The 16510-nt window shown below is 49.6% G+C and overlaps 1 protein-coding gene across 2 annotated transcripts in view; it reads left to right on the forward strand.

Moving 5' to 3' along the window:
• Positions 1–7523: 7523 nt before the first annotated feature.
• KCNIP1 (potassium voltage-gated channel interacting protein 1) overlaps positions 7524–16510 on the forward strand; it is a gene marked incomplete at both ends in the record, with an annotated part of 348145 nt that continues 339158 nt past the window's right edge. For both annotated transcript variants that reach the window (XM_080942117.1, XM_080942119.1), the window contains one exon: positions 7524–7611. In XM_080942117.1, the coding sequence (XP_080798243.1) occupies positions 7524–7611 (88 nt within the window). The remainder of the gene's footprint in view (positions 7612–16510) is intronic.

The raw sequence follows: 16510 nt of genomic DNA on the forward strand, positions 1-16510 counted from the left end.
AGTAGCATAAAATAGCCCAGACTGGATAAGTCATGAAAAGAGACTTACTTTGGCTCGTGGTTCTGGAGACCTAGCAACTGTTAAGGACCCACAGGTGGTGATGGTCATTATGTTGGTGACAATTTGAGGTGGTGCCCAGTGTCATATGGTGAAAGATGGGAGGACGTGCATGTGTCCTGTTTTGCCCTCTCCCCCTCCCCCCTCTCTTTACAAATCTAGTAAGATTCAAAAATGGGGGCTCCACTCCAGGTATCTTCTCCAATTCCACCTTTAGGCACCAAACTCAGGTTAAGATTCTTCACTCCCACTGACAGTTGGGAACTTGGTTCCAACCTGCGCCGTTAGAGAACAAAGCCACACCAGACCACAGCACTGGACGCCTACAGGCATCATTCAGGGAAGGGAGCAGAGAGCATCTTCCCCTCGGCTGCTAAACGAGATGTGTGGTTGTGAGCGCCAATTCACCCATCCACTTAAACCTACCATGTCTTCCATCCTCAGCTTGAGCCAGGTGCAGGGGATGCCTCAACCCACAGAGACTCGAGCCCCGCAGCTGAGAACTGGCTGGAGGAGTTATTAATATTCAGATTTCAGAGCCAATGCTAGACGCTCTGAGCAGGCCCGGGAGAGTGTCTCACATAGTTTCCAGGTGACTGGGATGCTTGATGGAGCAGATGTGACCACTGGTGTGACTCCCAGAAAAATCACACTTTTCTAAATTCCTGCCGGGGAATTTGGCTGTGCGTGAGCTTCATGAGTTTCTTGTGGCTGCTGTAATGAACCTTTTGAAACTAAGTGATAAGTCTCCCTCTCTCTCTCTCTCTCTCTCTCTCTCTCTCTCTCTCTCTCTCTCTCTCTCTCTCTCACACACACACACACACACACACACACACACACACACACACAATCCTAAAGGATAGGTGTTCAAAACCAAGAGTCCTTATCTCCAGAATATACAGGAAAATCTTTCCTGCTGGTGGCCCCGATATTTCTGGACCCTGGTCGCATCATTTCCATCTCTTCCTGGTGGTCCATACTCTCCTCTTCACCTGTCAATCATGAGATGACCTAGCACTGGCTTTAGGAACTACCCTGCTACTCGAAGCTGATCTCTTTCCAAACTGCTTCATTCAGGTTTATTTGCAAACACCCTCTTCGCCGTAAGTCTCCACTTGCATCTCCACTTGCCCAGGTTCCAGGATTCGCATGCACGCCATCTTTTGGAGGTCACCATTCCACCCGCTGAGCGGGATGTGGGCTGTCCTTCGAGTTGTTTGCTCAAGCCCATGAAGCTGGCAAGAAATGGGGCGGGACTGGGGAATTCTGAGGAAGTGGTTGTGTCAGGAGTTGGTGGGGGATAGCTGAGTTAGACAGGAAAATGAAGAGGGGACAGACAACTGGTGTTGTGTCCTGGATGAACTGGCTGGCTGCTGTGGGTGTTAAGATACAGAATTTGTGAGAAAACAGCTGGGCTATTGAAAAAGAGCAAGTCCCTAAGTTTCTGGGGCCCAGGGCACATTGGTTATATGGGGAAAAAAGGGAAGAAGCATTTAGAATGAAACTCTACCCAGGAATTTGGGGGCCCAGTTATTTGGGGCTTGCTGTATATCCAGTAGCTAGAGAAAACAGATGAGAAAATCAGCCTACCCTATCAGGCTGGGTGTAGGTTACAGCCAGAACCAGTCAACACCCAAGTTGGTAGCCTTTGGCGTCCCACTTAGCCCAGGGCTTCCTTATCCAGTGCACAGTGAACGGCCACAGCCACTCCATCCTACCATAGGATGCAAATGTGGATGGGAAGGAGGAGCCTGCTTAGGCCACGCCCTTCAGAGCCCTGTGGGGGCGTGGAGATGCTCAGCATCTAGAAGCCAGCAGGAAGAAACCAGAGAGCTTCAGGGGCTACTCTTCCTGTCTCTGCCCGACAGCTCCTGCCGCTGCCCCCATCATTCTGTGGGCCTAGCGGGATACAGGCTTGCTGACAGCCGAGAGCGGAGAGCACGCAGTCCCGAGCCGAGGTGTCTTGCTCTCAAGGCAAGGAGCCCTACAAACAGTGCTGATGAATTACCCGTGGCTTCTCGGGCATCATTTGTTCGCAGTTAGAACACAGAGAAGCTGCAAACTCCCGTAGAGAACATGGAGTGGGGCTGCTACACCCTAGAGCAAGCAGATTCCTTTCTGAGGCCTATACTGATTTTTCCTAGGCTTGGAGGAAAACTAAAATCGGATTTAGATCTCAGGAAATAGCTTTTTTGTTTTTTTAACCCACCTATGTAAGCCTGTATTTAAATGCTAATATTTGGAGTCTACTGGGATGGTGGGCTGATTTTCTTCCTTAGCAGCAATGAGAATAAATTATTTATGAAAATTCCAGTTCTTATGTTTTCTCTCTAGTTCCTACCCCCATTCCCACTCACCGGGGATGATGCCCTCCATTAAGATACCTAAAATTTACAACTTGCTCTCCCAAGGCTTGGACTGTTTTGTTTGTTTGTTTGTTTGTTTGTTTCTAGGATTTCTAGGGGCTTTCCTCTCCCCCAGCCACCCTGGTCAGTCACTAGCCCATTGATTTCACCTCCTTCGTCCCCCATGACATTATACTGAGCCTCACCTAGGCCTCCATTTTCTGACCTGTCCTATAAACCGGCAGAACAAAACAATGGCGTCCAAATGCTTCATGAGCTTATTCTATGACCAGGGTGAGAGCCCCCAAATCTAACACCCAGAACCACACTGGGCCACAGAGAAACAAATCCCCGCCGGTGTTTGCATGGTGTTTGTGACTGCCTCCGAGTTCGCTGTGCACAGTTGTTCTCTTAGGAGCTGGCCAGCAAGTTCCGGGAGTATTTCTGATTGCAAAGCACAAACCGAGTGTTTTCACTCCAGAATTCCCCGTGACCCTAGCAGCCCCTCCTCCTTCAAGCCATATAGTACAAGTTCCATATATATTGTGATTTTTAACCAAAAAAAAAAAAAAAAAAGTGCCATCTTCATCATTCTTGGCCAGAGACCCCTGAGCTGTCCAGCAGCGCCCTCTCCTGGAAGGACCGTCTCTGCCTTCTCAGGTTGGCTGCCAAGTTGCTACATCCAGGAGATCTCTGTCCTCTTTGCATCCTGTCTTCCTAGTGTATCTCTAGAGGCAGCTGGTTCCTACACTGTGACTCTGTGAGTCCTCCGGGTCTCTGTCGGTTTCCTGAGTCCCTACATAAAATGCTCTACTAAGCAGCTCCTGTGTTCTGCTTCCTGGCTGGACAGCAGCTGTCTATGCCGGATGCCTCTGTTCCGGATGCCTCCCTCAAGGCCTCCTCTTCCCACCACACTACCGTGACCATGGAGAGATTTTTTTTTTTTTAATGGTCAGGGAATGTTTCCTCCATAAGTTTACAACTATAATGGGCAACTGCTTGTTTCTTCTGGTGGTAAGGCAAACGTAGCTCTCTGAAGATGCTATTTGCTGTCATTTGGAACCCTAGCATTCACTTGGGGAGGCTGGGAGACAAAAGCAAGCAGATGTCTGTGAGTTCAAGGCAAGCCCAGTCTGTATAAGAATTCTAGGTCAGCCAGGAATACCCAGTAAGAGCCTCCCTTTCTTCCCTTCCCCTTTTCTTCCCCCTCCCTCCTCTCTCTCCATCTCTGTCTCTCTCTCCATCTCTGTCTCTCTCTCCATCTCTGTCTCTCTCTCTCTCCATCTTGCCCTCATGCTATTTTCCCTCTCTGGGTCATAATAAAGTCTATAATGGTTGCCTCACACAGTTCTAATGAGGATTTGTGTGATTAAAAAAATGAATCCACAGAGCATTTGCTCAGAGAAGGAGCTCGGAGGATGGCGGTGCCATTGCTGTTCCCCTGGTGCCATTGCTGTCCCTTCGTGTTCTTTTCACTGCTGGAAGGGTGGCATGCCCACTTCTTTGCACTCAGAGAAGTCAGTGCCCTCTCCGGGATCAGACACTACCCGGAGTCCCCGTCTGCCTGTCCCAGTTCCTTCTGAAGCCGGTGTGTGAATATTCCCGTGAGTGGACTCAGGTGGAGAGCAAGCCTGGCTTCCTGAGTTCCCCTGGTAATGCACATCTGCAGTGCAGAGGCTAATTACAAGCCTGCTGGTGAGCTAATTTCCCTCACGCTACCTGAGTCCTCAGCTCCTGTTTCTGTCCTCTCTTTCTCTTTCTCTCCCTCTCCCCCTCTCTCTGCATCTTTCTCCCTCCATCTTTCTCTCTCCCTCCCTCTCTCTCTCTCTCTCTCTCTCTCTCTCTCTCTCTCTATCCCTCCATCTCCCTCCTTCCCTCTCTCTCTCCCTCTCTCCCTCTCTCCCTCTCTCCCTCTCTCCCTCTCCCCCCTCTGCATCTTTCTCCATCCATCTCCCTCCATGTCTCTCCCTCCATCTCTCTCTCTCTCTCTCTCTCTCTCTCTCTCTCTCTCTCTCTCTATCCCTCCATCTCCCTCCTTCCCTCTCTCTCTCCCTCTCTCCCTCTCTCCCTCTCCCCCCCTCTGCATCTTTCTCCATCCATCTCCCTCCATGTCTCTCCCTCCATCACTCTCTCTCTCTCTCTCCATTCTTTGTCTTTGTGATGTGGTGTGTGTGTGTGTGTGTGTGTGTGTGTGTGTGTGTGTGTGTGTGTGTCTTATATGTCTGTGCCATCACACGTAGAGGACATGTGGTGGGGGAGATTAAGAATCCTGTTTTATCACCTTACTCCCCTGAGATGGGATCACTTGCTGGACCTGGAGCTAGGTGGTAGCTAGCAAGCCCAGTGGTCCTCCTGTCTGTTTTCCAGTGTTGGGGAATCACAGGTGCCCACGTGACCATGCCCAGCATTTAACTTGCACGATGCTCAGCGAAAGTTCTTACCCTCTTTATCTCCAGTTTCTTGCAGAAGAGTATATTCTTTAAGCATGATTTTGTCCTGTGTTCTCCTACCGTGAACCCAAAGCTTCCTCCCCTACTAAAGTTCTTGGCACAACGAACTCCTGGCTTACATTTTTGGGGATACCACTATGTGGGATTTTTGGGTGCTGCTGTCCTCTCCTGGGCCCGACTCATTCATCTCAGACAGAGAGTTCAAATGCATGATGCCTCGTAGAGAACAGAGAAGAATCCAAATGTTAGAGTTTGTGTTGCTGCTAGGGATAAGCCACAGCCTGAGCCCGGTGATGCCCAGAGACTACAGAGCTCTGCCTTCATATCCTCTATCTTCTCACTCTTTCTCCACACAATGGCTTTGTTTCTGCATCTGCCAAACCCTTGCAGCTCACCACGGCCTCGCTGTTCTTCGAGTTGCTTTTCCTCTCACCCTCCCTCGATCTGAACAGCGATTCTTCTCCACGGTTTGTATTCAGGCAAAGATTCCATCCCATTCTTGCCTCGTAGGCTTGCACACATTCCCACAGCTCAGGGTGAGCAGCGTGAGTTTAAGACTGACTGTGAGTGACAGCCTCGTCCAGTGGCGTAGATGTTATGAGGACTGGAGTGGGGAACGTAGCAGCCCAGAAACAGGCTGATCAACGGTCGCAGCAGCAAAAGCCATGCAGTTAGCACAACAAACTTCAGCCAGTACCATACCAGACACTCCAGTGAGTGTGTTCTTCTTATTCAAACTGGTGGCCACGCAGTGAGGGCTAAGAGTAGTGATGAATCCTAGTGGTTGGTCTGTCTGCATTGAGAGACACATACTGAACTGGCAAAGCAGACCTCCAAGTGTGTGTGTTGGGGGCTTCCAGGAAAGACTGGAATGTAGAGAGGCCACTGGTCGGGAAAGACTCAGTGCATATGGATAAAACTGTCCAACAGACTAGGCATCCCCAGATAGAATGGAGGGTGGAGGATAAAGGATGCTTAATGACACACGCTAGCTCAAGCCTTCCTCAGCAGGGAGTGTGTGCAGCTGATGTCAGATGCTGGCTTTAGCTTCTGGCTTTAGCTCTTTCTCCGCATGCTGGGAGCTCAGTAAATATTGAACAAATAAACAAGAAAACAAAGGATTGACCATTTACATCCCTGGGTACCATGTTGATAATGTACAGTCTCGGAGGCTAAGGTATCAAGCGTGATGGCGTATTCTCCGTCAGCATCACTGTACCAAATGCTAACATAGCACACTGGCAAAGCCGGAGGGACCGGGGATTAGAGAAAGCCTTGGTGTCTGTCTTCCGGGCTTCTCCTTGGGATTGAGCTGGGTAGGTGACCACCGGAGGGCCAGAGGTCTCCTTCTTTAAGATTTGCGTCTCTGTTGCTCTGGGTTATAGTTTGTCTGTCATTCTGTTCACTCATGAGCTCTGGGCCAACCTATTGCTGAAAAAATCATGCTACGGGGAAGGGTTACGGAGAGAGGAGCTGTTGTAGAAGAGACCGGGTTCAAAGGAAGTGTGCTTTACAACCGCTGTCCACGTGCAAGCGCCGAGCATCCGGAGATGATGCTCATGGCTTAGATCCCCACAGTGACACTTTGAGTCACCAAGAAAGTATGGAGAGCCACTGTGGAACATCGATGTGTCCCACGAGGTAGGTCCCTTCTAACCCACACAATACAAGGCAAGTGCTTATTACACAACAGTTGTGTAAACTGTTGTGTAATAACTGTACATAGGCTTGCTGGTTCTGTTCGTGGTACTTCACTGTGGCCAACTTACTTAAGCCTCTGTCACCCTTCTGTGTCTTTCTGAGGGTAGCTGCGCTGCCTTCCCATCCCTCTGAGGTCATGTGTGCTCATGCATGCTTTGGGGGGACAGAGACTGGGATCCACCAGCTCCTTTTGAGATGGGGCCCCTGGAGCCAGGAGATAGCACCTCTGGCCATTCCGAGTCGCAGAAGCAGAAAGCACCTGCCGTGGATGCTAAGTTGCTGAACGTGGAGACATCCGTCTCTCCATCCAAAGATAAGCTTCCCCAGGGCGACTCTCCACTCAACTTGGCTTCTCCGGTCCCAGGCTGCCTGCAAACTTTTCCGCTGAGTACCTGGGGCGGCTGCAGCTTCCTGCTCTGTGGGGCTTTCTCCTAAATCCAGACCAAGGCTTCAAGAATTGATCTGTTAGGTTAAACGGGAAAGACAGACTGGAAGCGAGAGTGAGCCTGCGGAGCGCCGGAGCTGTGGGGCCGTGTTTTCTGTGTAGTAGTCCCTCCCTTCTGACTGGAGTATTAATTGCTACATTACTGCTACCATGTAGGCAAGACTGTCAGCAAAGCCTGGGAGGGCTCCAGCTCCTCCCTCCCGGCTCTGCTCAGTTTCACTCGCGTGTGAATCTTCTCTGAGCCCGAGGTACACTGCCAGTGCTGTCCTGGCATCCTGAGGTGATCCTGTGGTGAGGACTTGAGTGGCCAGAAGGAGGGGGTGGAGAAGGAGGGAGGGCTTGCCCTGCAGGCTCTCTGGATGCAGCGCTGGACTCACTGCAGAGGCAGCTGTGCCGGAGACTGGTTTCTGGGGTGCATCCATCTTTCAGGGTTCACCTAGGCAAGCTCCAAGGTCCAGAGGTACACGGGGTGCTCACCATCCCTTCTGGGAGCTGACTGCGGAACCTGCCTCCCCCTCTGCCACTATGAGCGGCTGCTCCAAAAGATGCAGACTCGGGTTCGTGAAATTTGCCCAGACCATCTTTAAACTCATCACGGGGACCCTCAGCAAAGGTAGGGAGACTGGTTTCCACTACGGCGCCCTGCCTTGATGTGACCTCATTGGTCACTTTGCTTCAGTGTGCTGAATGTATCAATCCTGACTTGCGGGAGTTTTGACTCTCTAAGAAGAATGAGAAATAAGCCAGAGGCTGGAGGCCATTGACAACCTGGGCCCTGGCCCTGGGCGGGTGGGCACTCAGCCAGGGAGCTCAGGATGCTGTGATTGCCTGGAACTTTAGAAATGGAGTTGGTGATGTGTAGCTGATTGGTTATAGATGGGCAGAGGAACGGAACGCGGAACGCTTCCCAGAGTCTCGGAAGCACCTTGGCGTGACTGGAGTTTTAAAAACTTATCCTGGGAGTGTTGTGTCTTGTTGATAAGAGAGAGATTTGATGCAGTGGATGAGGGATTCTGCACAGCAGAGATGCTGAAGGGGACCCAGCAGGAGGTGGCTCTAGGGTAGTGGTAAACTCAGAATCCTGATCAGCACAGCAGTCATTGCTGAGGCTGTTCCCGTGGGATCCGGGGGTCCTGCGCTTCTGGACTCTGTCAAGTCCTGAAGCGTCAGGCGGTTTTCAGATTTAACTCTCTGTGTGGCCATGGAGAAGAACCAGGAGGACTACACATATATCTTCAGCTCCCCAAACACAGCCGACAGCCCTGATAACCCTCCCGGCAAAAAAGGAGGCAAACTTCTCAGAGACTCCGTTTGATATTCCGTGCTAGGGAGGGTGAGGCATGGAGAGGAACATGGGCAAACTTTCTGGGCATAAATTTAAAGGGAGAGCAGCAATGTGGTGTGGTTCCAGTGGCTGGAAAAAATCTCTTTAAATATTCATGTCCTCTCGAAGGGAAAATGAGTCTTTTGTGGGGGGGGAGACACTGGAAGCTGCAGACTCAATACTCAGGGTCTGAAGCCCACAAACCCAGGCAATTCGAGGAGGCAAAAGCTCTGGGTGGCCATCTCTCAAGATACCAAGCTGCATAGGGTTGGCTGGTGTCCATTGCGTGGCTGGTGTGGAATCATGAGAGCCGTTTCCCACCTCCGCCACATCTTACCGTTCAGTGGCCCCTTGCTGAACTAGGACGTTGTCCTTCCAGGATACCCTAGGGGGCTGAGCATCGAGTTTTGAGGGTTAGGAGGCCTAGAGCTGGGAACAGGACATGATCAGGGCACCGCTACAGTGGCTTCAATTCCAGGAGGAAAAAGCAGGGATTTGAGACTTAGAGAAGCTCCCCCCCAATCCTCAGACAAGGGAGGGTGTTCTAGAACCCCTGAGACTGAGGGAATGACAGGTGAAGTAGCATCCTACCCCACCTCCACCTCACGGTGTCCCAGAAAGAACTCCAGCCCAGATAGAGGAAGGCTCCCACTCTGCTTTTGCTTTCTGGGAAAGACATGGCCTCTCTGTGGCTCTCTGTCTGTTTAAATCTGTAAAATGAATTCTTTGCCTCTCACTGACTGTCTGTGGGTGCCTTGCTAGAGTCCAGGAAATCCACATGTGGACTCCCTTTATAGAATGAACGCATTGTATCCAGATACCAAGAGGGGGTTCAGAGGCTGGGATGGGTATGTGTGTATGGTGGAGGTTCCAGACTCACCCCTCTCTAGTACCAAGGTCAGAAACTCTTTAGATAACTGTGCGTGTCTCTGTACCCCAGAGATGAGCATGAGAAAGTGAGTCAGCAAAGGGAAGATTGTATCAAAAGGGCAGCGTGCGTACGTGTGTGTGCGTGATTGTGCATGCATGTGTGTGCGTGCGGGTGTGCATGTAAAAGATACACAGCCTTCGACAGAGAGGAAAGATTAGTATTTGAGTACATGAGGGTGAAGATATTTTCCCAACATTTATGAACTGAGCAACCTACCCTCCTATGGGCCACACCCAAAATACTCAAATACTACACATTATTACTTCAGAGATGGGAATCGCTCTGCAAGAAAAAGCGGAGTCTGGTGGGACACAGATCCCACGTGAACCCAACCTAGCCATCAATCACACTGAGTGCTGAGATGTACAAAAACAGAGGGTGAGAGTGTGGGGCCATAAGCACAGAAGACAGATGCCCAGGCTAATTGAGGGGCTTCTCTAAAAAGAAGCCCCTAAGATGAGGTGGAGGAGAGGCAGGGTTAGGTAGGAGAGGAAGGCTGATGTTGGCAGAGAGATGCCAGGTCTAGAATGACAAAAGCCAGATATGGAGGTAAGGCACACACACACACACACACACACACACACACACGTATATACGTGCACACACATCTGGTCAGAATCCCAGAAACTAAGATCCACCTAACATAGAAGAGACTTGGTGGGAACTTAACTGGACACCAAGTGGCTCCCTGGCCTTCCTCTGAGCAGCTTAGGTACCATGCTTCCAATAGCTAGGGCTCAGGGAGGTAGCACACAGCAGGCGGGGAATGTGGAGGTTGTGTCGGAGCTTTACCTACACCCTTGGCCTCAGCTCTGCAGAAAGGACTAAATGTTTACCCAGGCCTGGCTCTGAGCCAGAAATGCACAGCAAGAACAGTACGGATGACCCCGGGTGTTGGTTAAATATTTGTTAAGTGAGGAACCACGAGGGTAGCTGGAGTTGGTTCTGGACAGCTGGAAAAAGTCCTTCCAGAATAACAGCTTTCCAATGTGCAGGGCCTGCCCCGGGGTGGGTTTGGACCCCACTGTGTGTGGACACATTATGATTTCATAATGGCTTTCATCCTGGTTTCTGCTCTCTGCTATTCACTGCACTGGAGCTGTAGATTTGCAACAGTCCAACCCCCCTACAGAAGGATCAACCTCTGTCTTTTCCAGAAGTAGGAAATGAAGCATTGTCTCTCACGCTCCTCTTTCTGGTCCGGGGATCTCTCTCTTCTCTGCATCACCGGAAACGCCTGGGAAATGAGGAACACTCAAGTCTAGCTCTTTTACCAGCTCCTGGCCCTTGGTCATCTCCCCTTGATGCCAACACCCACTTTGTCACTGATCTGAGGTACCATCTGGCCCAGATTTCCTGTCTGATACAGAGATAGTTTCTCAGGTCTCCCTGCAGCACACGTGTCTCGCTGGTTGTAAGTTTGGCCTTCATAGCCCTAATCACTATTTGTGATTTGTGTCTCTCTTAGTGGTATTTGAGAGGCTGACTTCCCCACTAGCTTTATACTCCGTGAGAGCGAACAGCGTGCTCCCCATCCCACCATAGCCAGAGCCTGTACTGAGCCTGACTCGTCGGCAGAATTGGCTGATTACAGTGTTCTATACAGCCTGGTAGGGTGCGTCCCACGTGAGCTTTCTGGGTATCACCATGCATTGCTATTTCATACCTGATGGGTGGGGTTAGCTGTCCCTGGCAGAAGCCCGGCTACACAAAGCCTTCAGGGCTCTGCCTGGACTTTCGTACAGTCCCAAATGTTCTCAGAGAGGAGCTGGGCAAGCAGACATTTGGCACTCTGCCTCCTGCAGGGGTTAGTTTTAGATCTTCCTTCCAGGATTTGCTCTTGCTAAAAGCCAACAACAACAACAACCAAAACAAAAAAATCCAGCAAGTTCCCAAGCTGGGCATAGTGGTATATGCCTAATGAACGTGCCTATGCAGGGGGCTGGGGCATGGGAATAGCTTGACCATGGGAACTGGAGGTCAACCTGGGCAGCACAAAAAGACCCTGTCAGAAAAATAGTTAGTTATAAAATACTAATAATATTAATATTAATATTAATGATGCTGTCACAAACCATAAATGCAATGGGAAGAACCAGACTTGGGCATCCTAGGGCCCACCACACTGTCAGAGAAGATCCCTCACTTCTAACCCAAGTTTCTTAATTAATTAAGTGGCATCAGGATCCTTTGTTGCTGTACCAGTTAATAGGGCTGAAAGTGGCTGTTATTAATAGTCAGTACCTTGGGCCTTTGAGAGCTCAGAGACACCCTCTCTCTTACTCTCTCGTTCACTGGTGCCCAGAACACACTGACTGCAAACAGTCCCCTGGAACAGTCTGTAAAGGCACTGGACGGCCTTCAATCTCCTCAAGCTTGCTTTCTAAAGGGCCTTCCCAGGGCAGAAATATTACTTCTTCAAAAAAAAAATTCACTTAGTGGTGTGTGTTTGTGTGTGTGTGTGTGTGTGTGTGTGTGTGTTGTTGTTGTTGTTGTTGTTGTTGTTGTTGTTAATATGTGCATGCCACATGTGTGAAGGCCAGAGGGCAACTTGTGGGATTAGGTTCCCTCTTTTCAACACATGGGTCCCAGGATCCACCTCAAGCCATCAGGACTCTCGGCAAATGTCTTTTCCTAGAGACCCTTCCATTAGCCCAGCAGACAATACCTGAGCACCTTTCTCACTGTCACTCTTTCTAGGAGGTTAGAACATAACTCTTGGGCGGAAGAGATAGATAGTTCAACCAGGAACGTACTTGTCACCCAAGCAGGAGGGCCTGAGTTTGCAGTCCCTCAAAAGTTGGGCACGGTGGTTTACATCCACAATCACAACCCCAGGGAGGTAGAAATAGGAAACTCCTTGGGGCTTGCTGGCCAGCCAGTCTAGCTGAATGGGTGAGTTCCAGATTCGTTGAGAGAACTTGACCCCCGACCCCGAGTAAAATGGAAAACAATTGAGAAAAAAAATGAACTATTAGTCAACCTATGACCTACACACATACAGAGAGAGAGAGAGAGAGAGAGAGAGAGAGAGAGAGAGAGAGAAAAGGGGGGTCTGTGTGAGTCCCACAGCCTGGCTATTACCTACTGTATAAGTGTAGCCTCTGGTTGCATGCTTGGACAGACTTGAGGTCTGAGGCACCTTCTTCTCTTTCTTTGTTTCGAGTCATGACAGAGAGCTAGAGCGCTGGTGTGGCACAGGCTACACTCTGAATGAGGCCCCAAGCATCACCGTTTGTGCAATGTAACTAATTTGACACCCAAGGCTCAGACAACAAAGCTACAGTAAACAGGAGGGAGGAGCCTTATCCAGGAGAACTCGGTCCAGACCACCCATGAGGCAATGGGACAAGAGGAGTCTGTGGGAGCTGAGATCTGTGGCAAGGACAAAGCCTTAGTTTCAACTTTCTCTTCCTTAACTCAGGCTGTTCCTCTCCAAGCAAGGAAAGACTTTACTATAGACCCACTGAAGACGTGCTGTTCCCTCATGTCTTCTCACTCCTGCTGTTCCAAGTTCTTACAAGCTCAACCTTGGACCCTGTACGGGTTCTGCCTCTGACCAGCTGGGCTTGCATCCCAATTTTGTTGTCCACCGGCTGCGTGAGTAAGTGGAACAAGGTCCCCAAGTGAGGAAAGGTCCTTGCTTTTGATCTGAGAATAGCAAAGTCAACTGAGGATAGGTTTGTCTGTTTGTTTTAATTTATCAATGATCTTGGAGTAAGAGCAGGCAGTTAGTGGGGCAGGCAGTTAGTAGGGCAGATGTCCATCTTGCAGCTGCAGAGGTTGAGGGTGAGTCCTCCCTTTACTTCCAGGCATCTCTCTTGCCGGGCTCTAGTTCCAAGTCTGGGAATAGGAATGGCCATCCCTGCTCTACCAGGTAAGTGATGAGCTAAACCGACTGGCCCAGCTGGGAAGTGGCAAAGCCGGCACTAGACAACAGGTCCCATGGGGCCAAAAGCAGGCATACCCTTCTTCACTCATGAAGCTGTAGAAGCCCCACGTGCCACTCCCGATCCTGCCAGCAGAGAGTCCACCACCCCAGCTTCCTATTCACTGTGTGGACCAGTCTGCAGAGAACTGTTGTAGCACCTAGAGCTCTCAGAGAAGCCACCTGCCATTCAAGGGGTTGTGACAAATTTCACAAGGAAACATGACTTGAGTTAAAGAACACGCTTTATAAGAAAATGGACCACACACAGGCCAAGGACAGAAGATAGCCACACCCATGCTCTTCATATATATGTATACATATACATATATGTATATGATGTATGTATGTATATATATTTGTCCACAACTTCCCCTTTCTATAGAGAAACAATGACAGTTACTTTTACCTGTTGAGAAACAGGAATGATTTGTAGGTCATCCAGCATGGAGCTAGGAGCTCTAACTTGTCTGAGAAATCAGTGACCTCTTGGGATCTGTGAGACATGAGGAAGGATGGTCTCTACCATAGAAAAGGCTTAGGAAGCTCAGCTTGGGCTCTGCCCCTTATGAGAGGAATAAAGTTCCTACCACCGCACTCTTGTTAGCTCATTGTTCCAACAGTGTGGGATGAGCCTGAATTACGACCATGTTAGACAGCCTCACTTCCTGTGCCCCAGGATGCCCTCGTGTTGATGTCCTGCCATACAGGAAGCTCACCCACTGGGGCTCCTGGTCTCACCCACCTGCCAGACCCACATCAGAGCTGCCACACTGAGATCTCTACTTGCTTTGCCTCTGCCCATATCCAGTAGCTTTTGTTCTGTCAGGTCTCCCATCCTTGCCCCTCTACAACAGGTCTGTCACCCCACTGACCCATTTCAACTGGCTAAGTGCACTCTTGGGTCTCCATTGCCAGATAAAAGTCAAACTCCCACCACCTGCCAAAGCTACCTCTCTAAAGCACTTATGCTCAACCTGTGGTTACTAACCCCTTTGGGGGTCAAACGACTCTTTCGTAGGGGGTCACATGTCCAGATATCCTGAATATCAGATATTTACAGCATGTTTTATGACAGTAGCAAAATTATAGTTATGAGTTAGCAATGAAATAGCATATGGTTGGGGGTCACCATAATACGAAGAACTGTATATAAGGGTCGCAGCTTTAGGCAAGTTGGGAATGACTGCTCTGAAGTTTCCTGACCTTCCTCCTAGATAACCCTAATACCAAGCAAGAATAATTTGTTCAGAGATGCTTAGCCTGGCAATGCTGCACAGACATCCTATTAACTCCAGAACCACGGGGGAGCGGCTAGTTTGTTCCAAATTAAAAGTAGCTGGAAACGTCCTTTATATAGCAAGAGGGCACTGAGGGCTGTAATGTCATGACACAATGAAGAATGGAGCAACCCAGGTCTTGTTTGGCCCTCTGAAGCCCTGAGGCCCAAAGCTCCTTTCCCTCCATTACAACCCTTGCCTTCCCCAAATCTTCTTAGGGTTCTGCGATCTTTTCTGAGCTCTTCTGTCAGCCCAGACTCCAAAGGCAGTGATGCTGTTTCATCCATGGAAGAACACAGGTATAAGAAGGAAGCACAGATACAATTCCAGACAACTGGGTTCAAATCTGCCAGGTATGACAGGGCTTCCCTGGGGAAGCAACTCCGCATTTTGGACCCTTCTCCCTTTATATAATGAGACCGGTGATGCTTATGTCCTGGAGCTACTGGAGACCAATTGAGATTGTATAACACACACACACACACATATGCACACACACATATGCACACACACATGCACACACACATGCACATACACACACATATGCACATACATGCACACACATATGCACATAAAATGCACACACATGTGCACACACTCATGCACACACATGCACATACACATGCACATATGCACACACATGCACACACATATCACACATACAATGTACACACATGTGCACACACACATGCATGCACTCACGCTCAGGTGCGTGTGTGTGCACACACACACACTGCCTGGCATATAGCATTGGTCTGGCAAAGCTCAAGACAGCCACTTTTCTTACTTCACATGCTTCATCTGTGAATAATAGTAAGATAATGGGAGGTCAAGCTGGAAACAAACAAACAATGGTAAGTGGTCCAGGTCCTCCTGACTCTGAGCTCCACACTACTAAAGTCTTTTAAGCCACCCCCAATCAATGGCAAGTTCTCTAACTGAGTTTGTCAATGGCTGAACAGATTTCCCACACGGATACTCTACCTGTGATTACAGATGCCTCAGGTACTTACGTGAGAGTTGAACACATGACGACTGTGTAAGAACAGTAGCAGTACCTTTACATGACATCCCTTTTTGAAGTCTGTCTGGTCTTTGTCTGTTTCTCAGCACCCCAACAGGCTCCCTGTCTTAGGTGCTGAAGTTTGACAGAAGTTACGAGGTGGCGTGCCTTTGATGAGACTGGGTTTCAAGGGGTGTCAAGATCGTGACTCCTATTTTGTGCCCATCTTGGTTTTCCTTTGCTCGGCCCACTTTGGGTTTCCTGGCAACGGTCTGCGCTGGTTAATCATGTGGCTGTCCATAGCTGTGCCGGCAGGGATGTCTGTTACAGCTCAGCTGGGGTCAGGCTCTCCTCAGTGTCTATCTGTACCCCAATCTGAAGGACCAAGTGCCTGAGGACCACTCAGAAGATCAGGAAACTAGGGAGATATTATGAAAGGAGAAAGCAGAGGTTTGGATATAGTAGAGACTCCTGGACCAGGGGAAAGAAAAAAGCTAAGACCCCAGGGGAAAACTCAGGGGAAGTCAGAGTTAGCACCAAGAATGTCCACCCTCCTGAGCTGTATAGATCTACAGTCTGGAGACTGAAGAAATCCCTCTCCCTCTGCTGAGATAAGAGGAGAAAGACCGAGCTTGGCCAGTTCACTGCCCAGATAACAGAGATTTCATTTCATGCCCTTTGGACAAAAAAACAACTTTGGAATCAGACATGGTGAAAAATCCAAATCGTCATATTTTCTTAGTCTGTGCTGCTGTACCAAATTCCACCAACTGAGGGGCTGTGAGTCACTTAGTTCTCCATTTTAGATTTGGAAGCCCGAGATGGAGGTGATGGGATGATCCGCGGTTCTGTTAGGGCCTCTCTACTGCCGTCTGTGCTCTGACATCAATGGGCGGTGGAGAGGGCTGGTGGCTTCTTTTATAAAAGCTCCAATTTCATGGCCCAATCACCTCCAAAGACATCCCACCTAGTCTCATGTGCTTCTTGGAAAATGATGCAATTTTTATTCTCTGTGGCTCAATAAAACTGCGCTGTCCGTGCGTGCA

Source organism: Micromys minutus (assembly GCF_963924665.1).
Source record: "Micromys minutus genome assembly, chromosome: 31".
Lineage (NCBI taxonomy): Eukaryota > Metazoa > Chordata > Mammalia > Rodentia > Muridae > Micromys > Micromys minutus.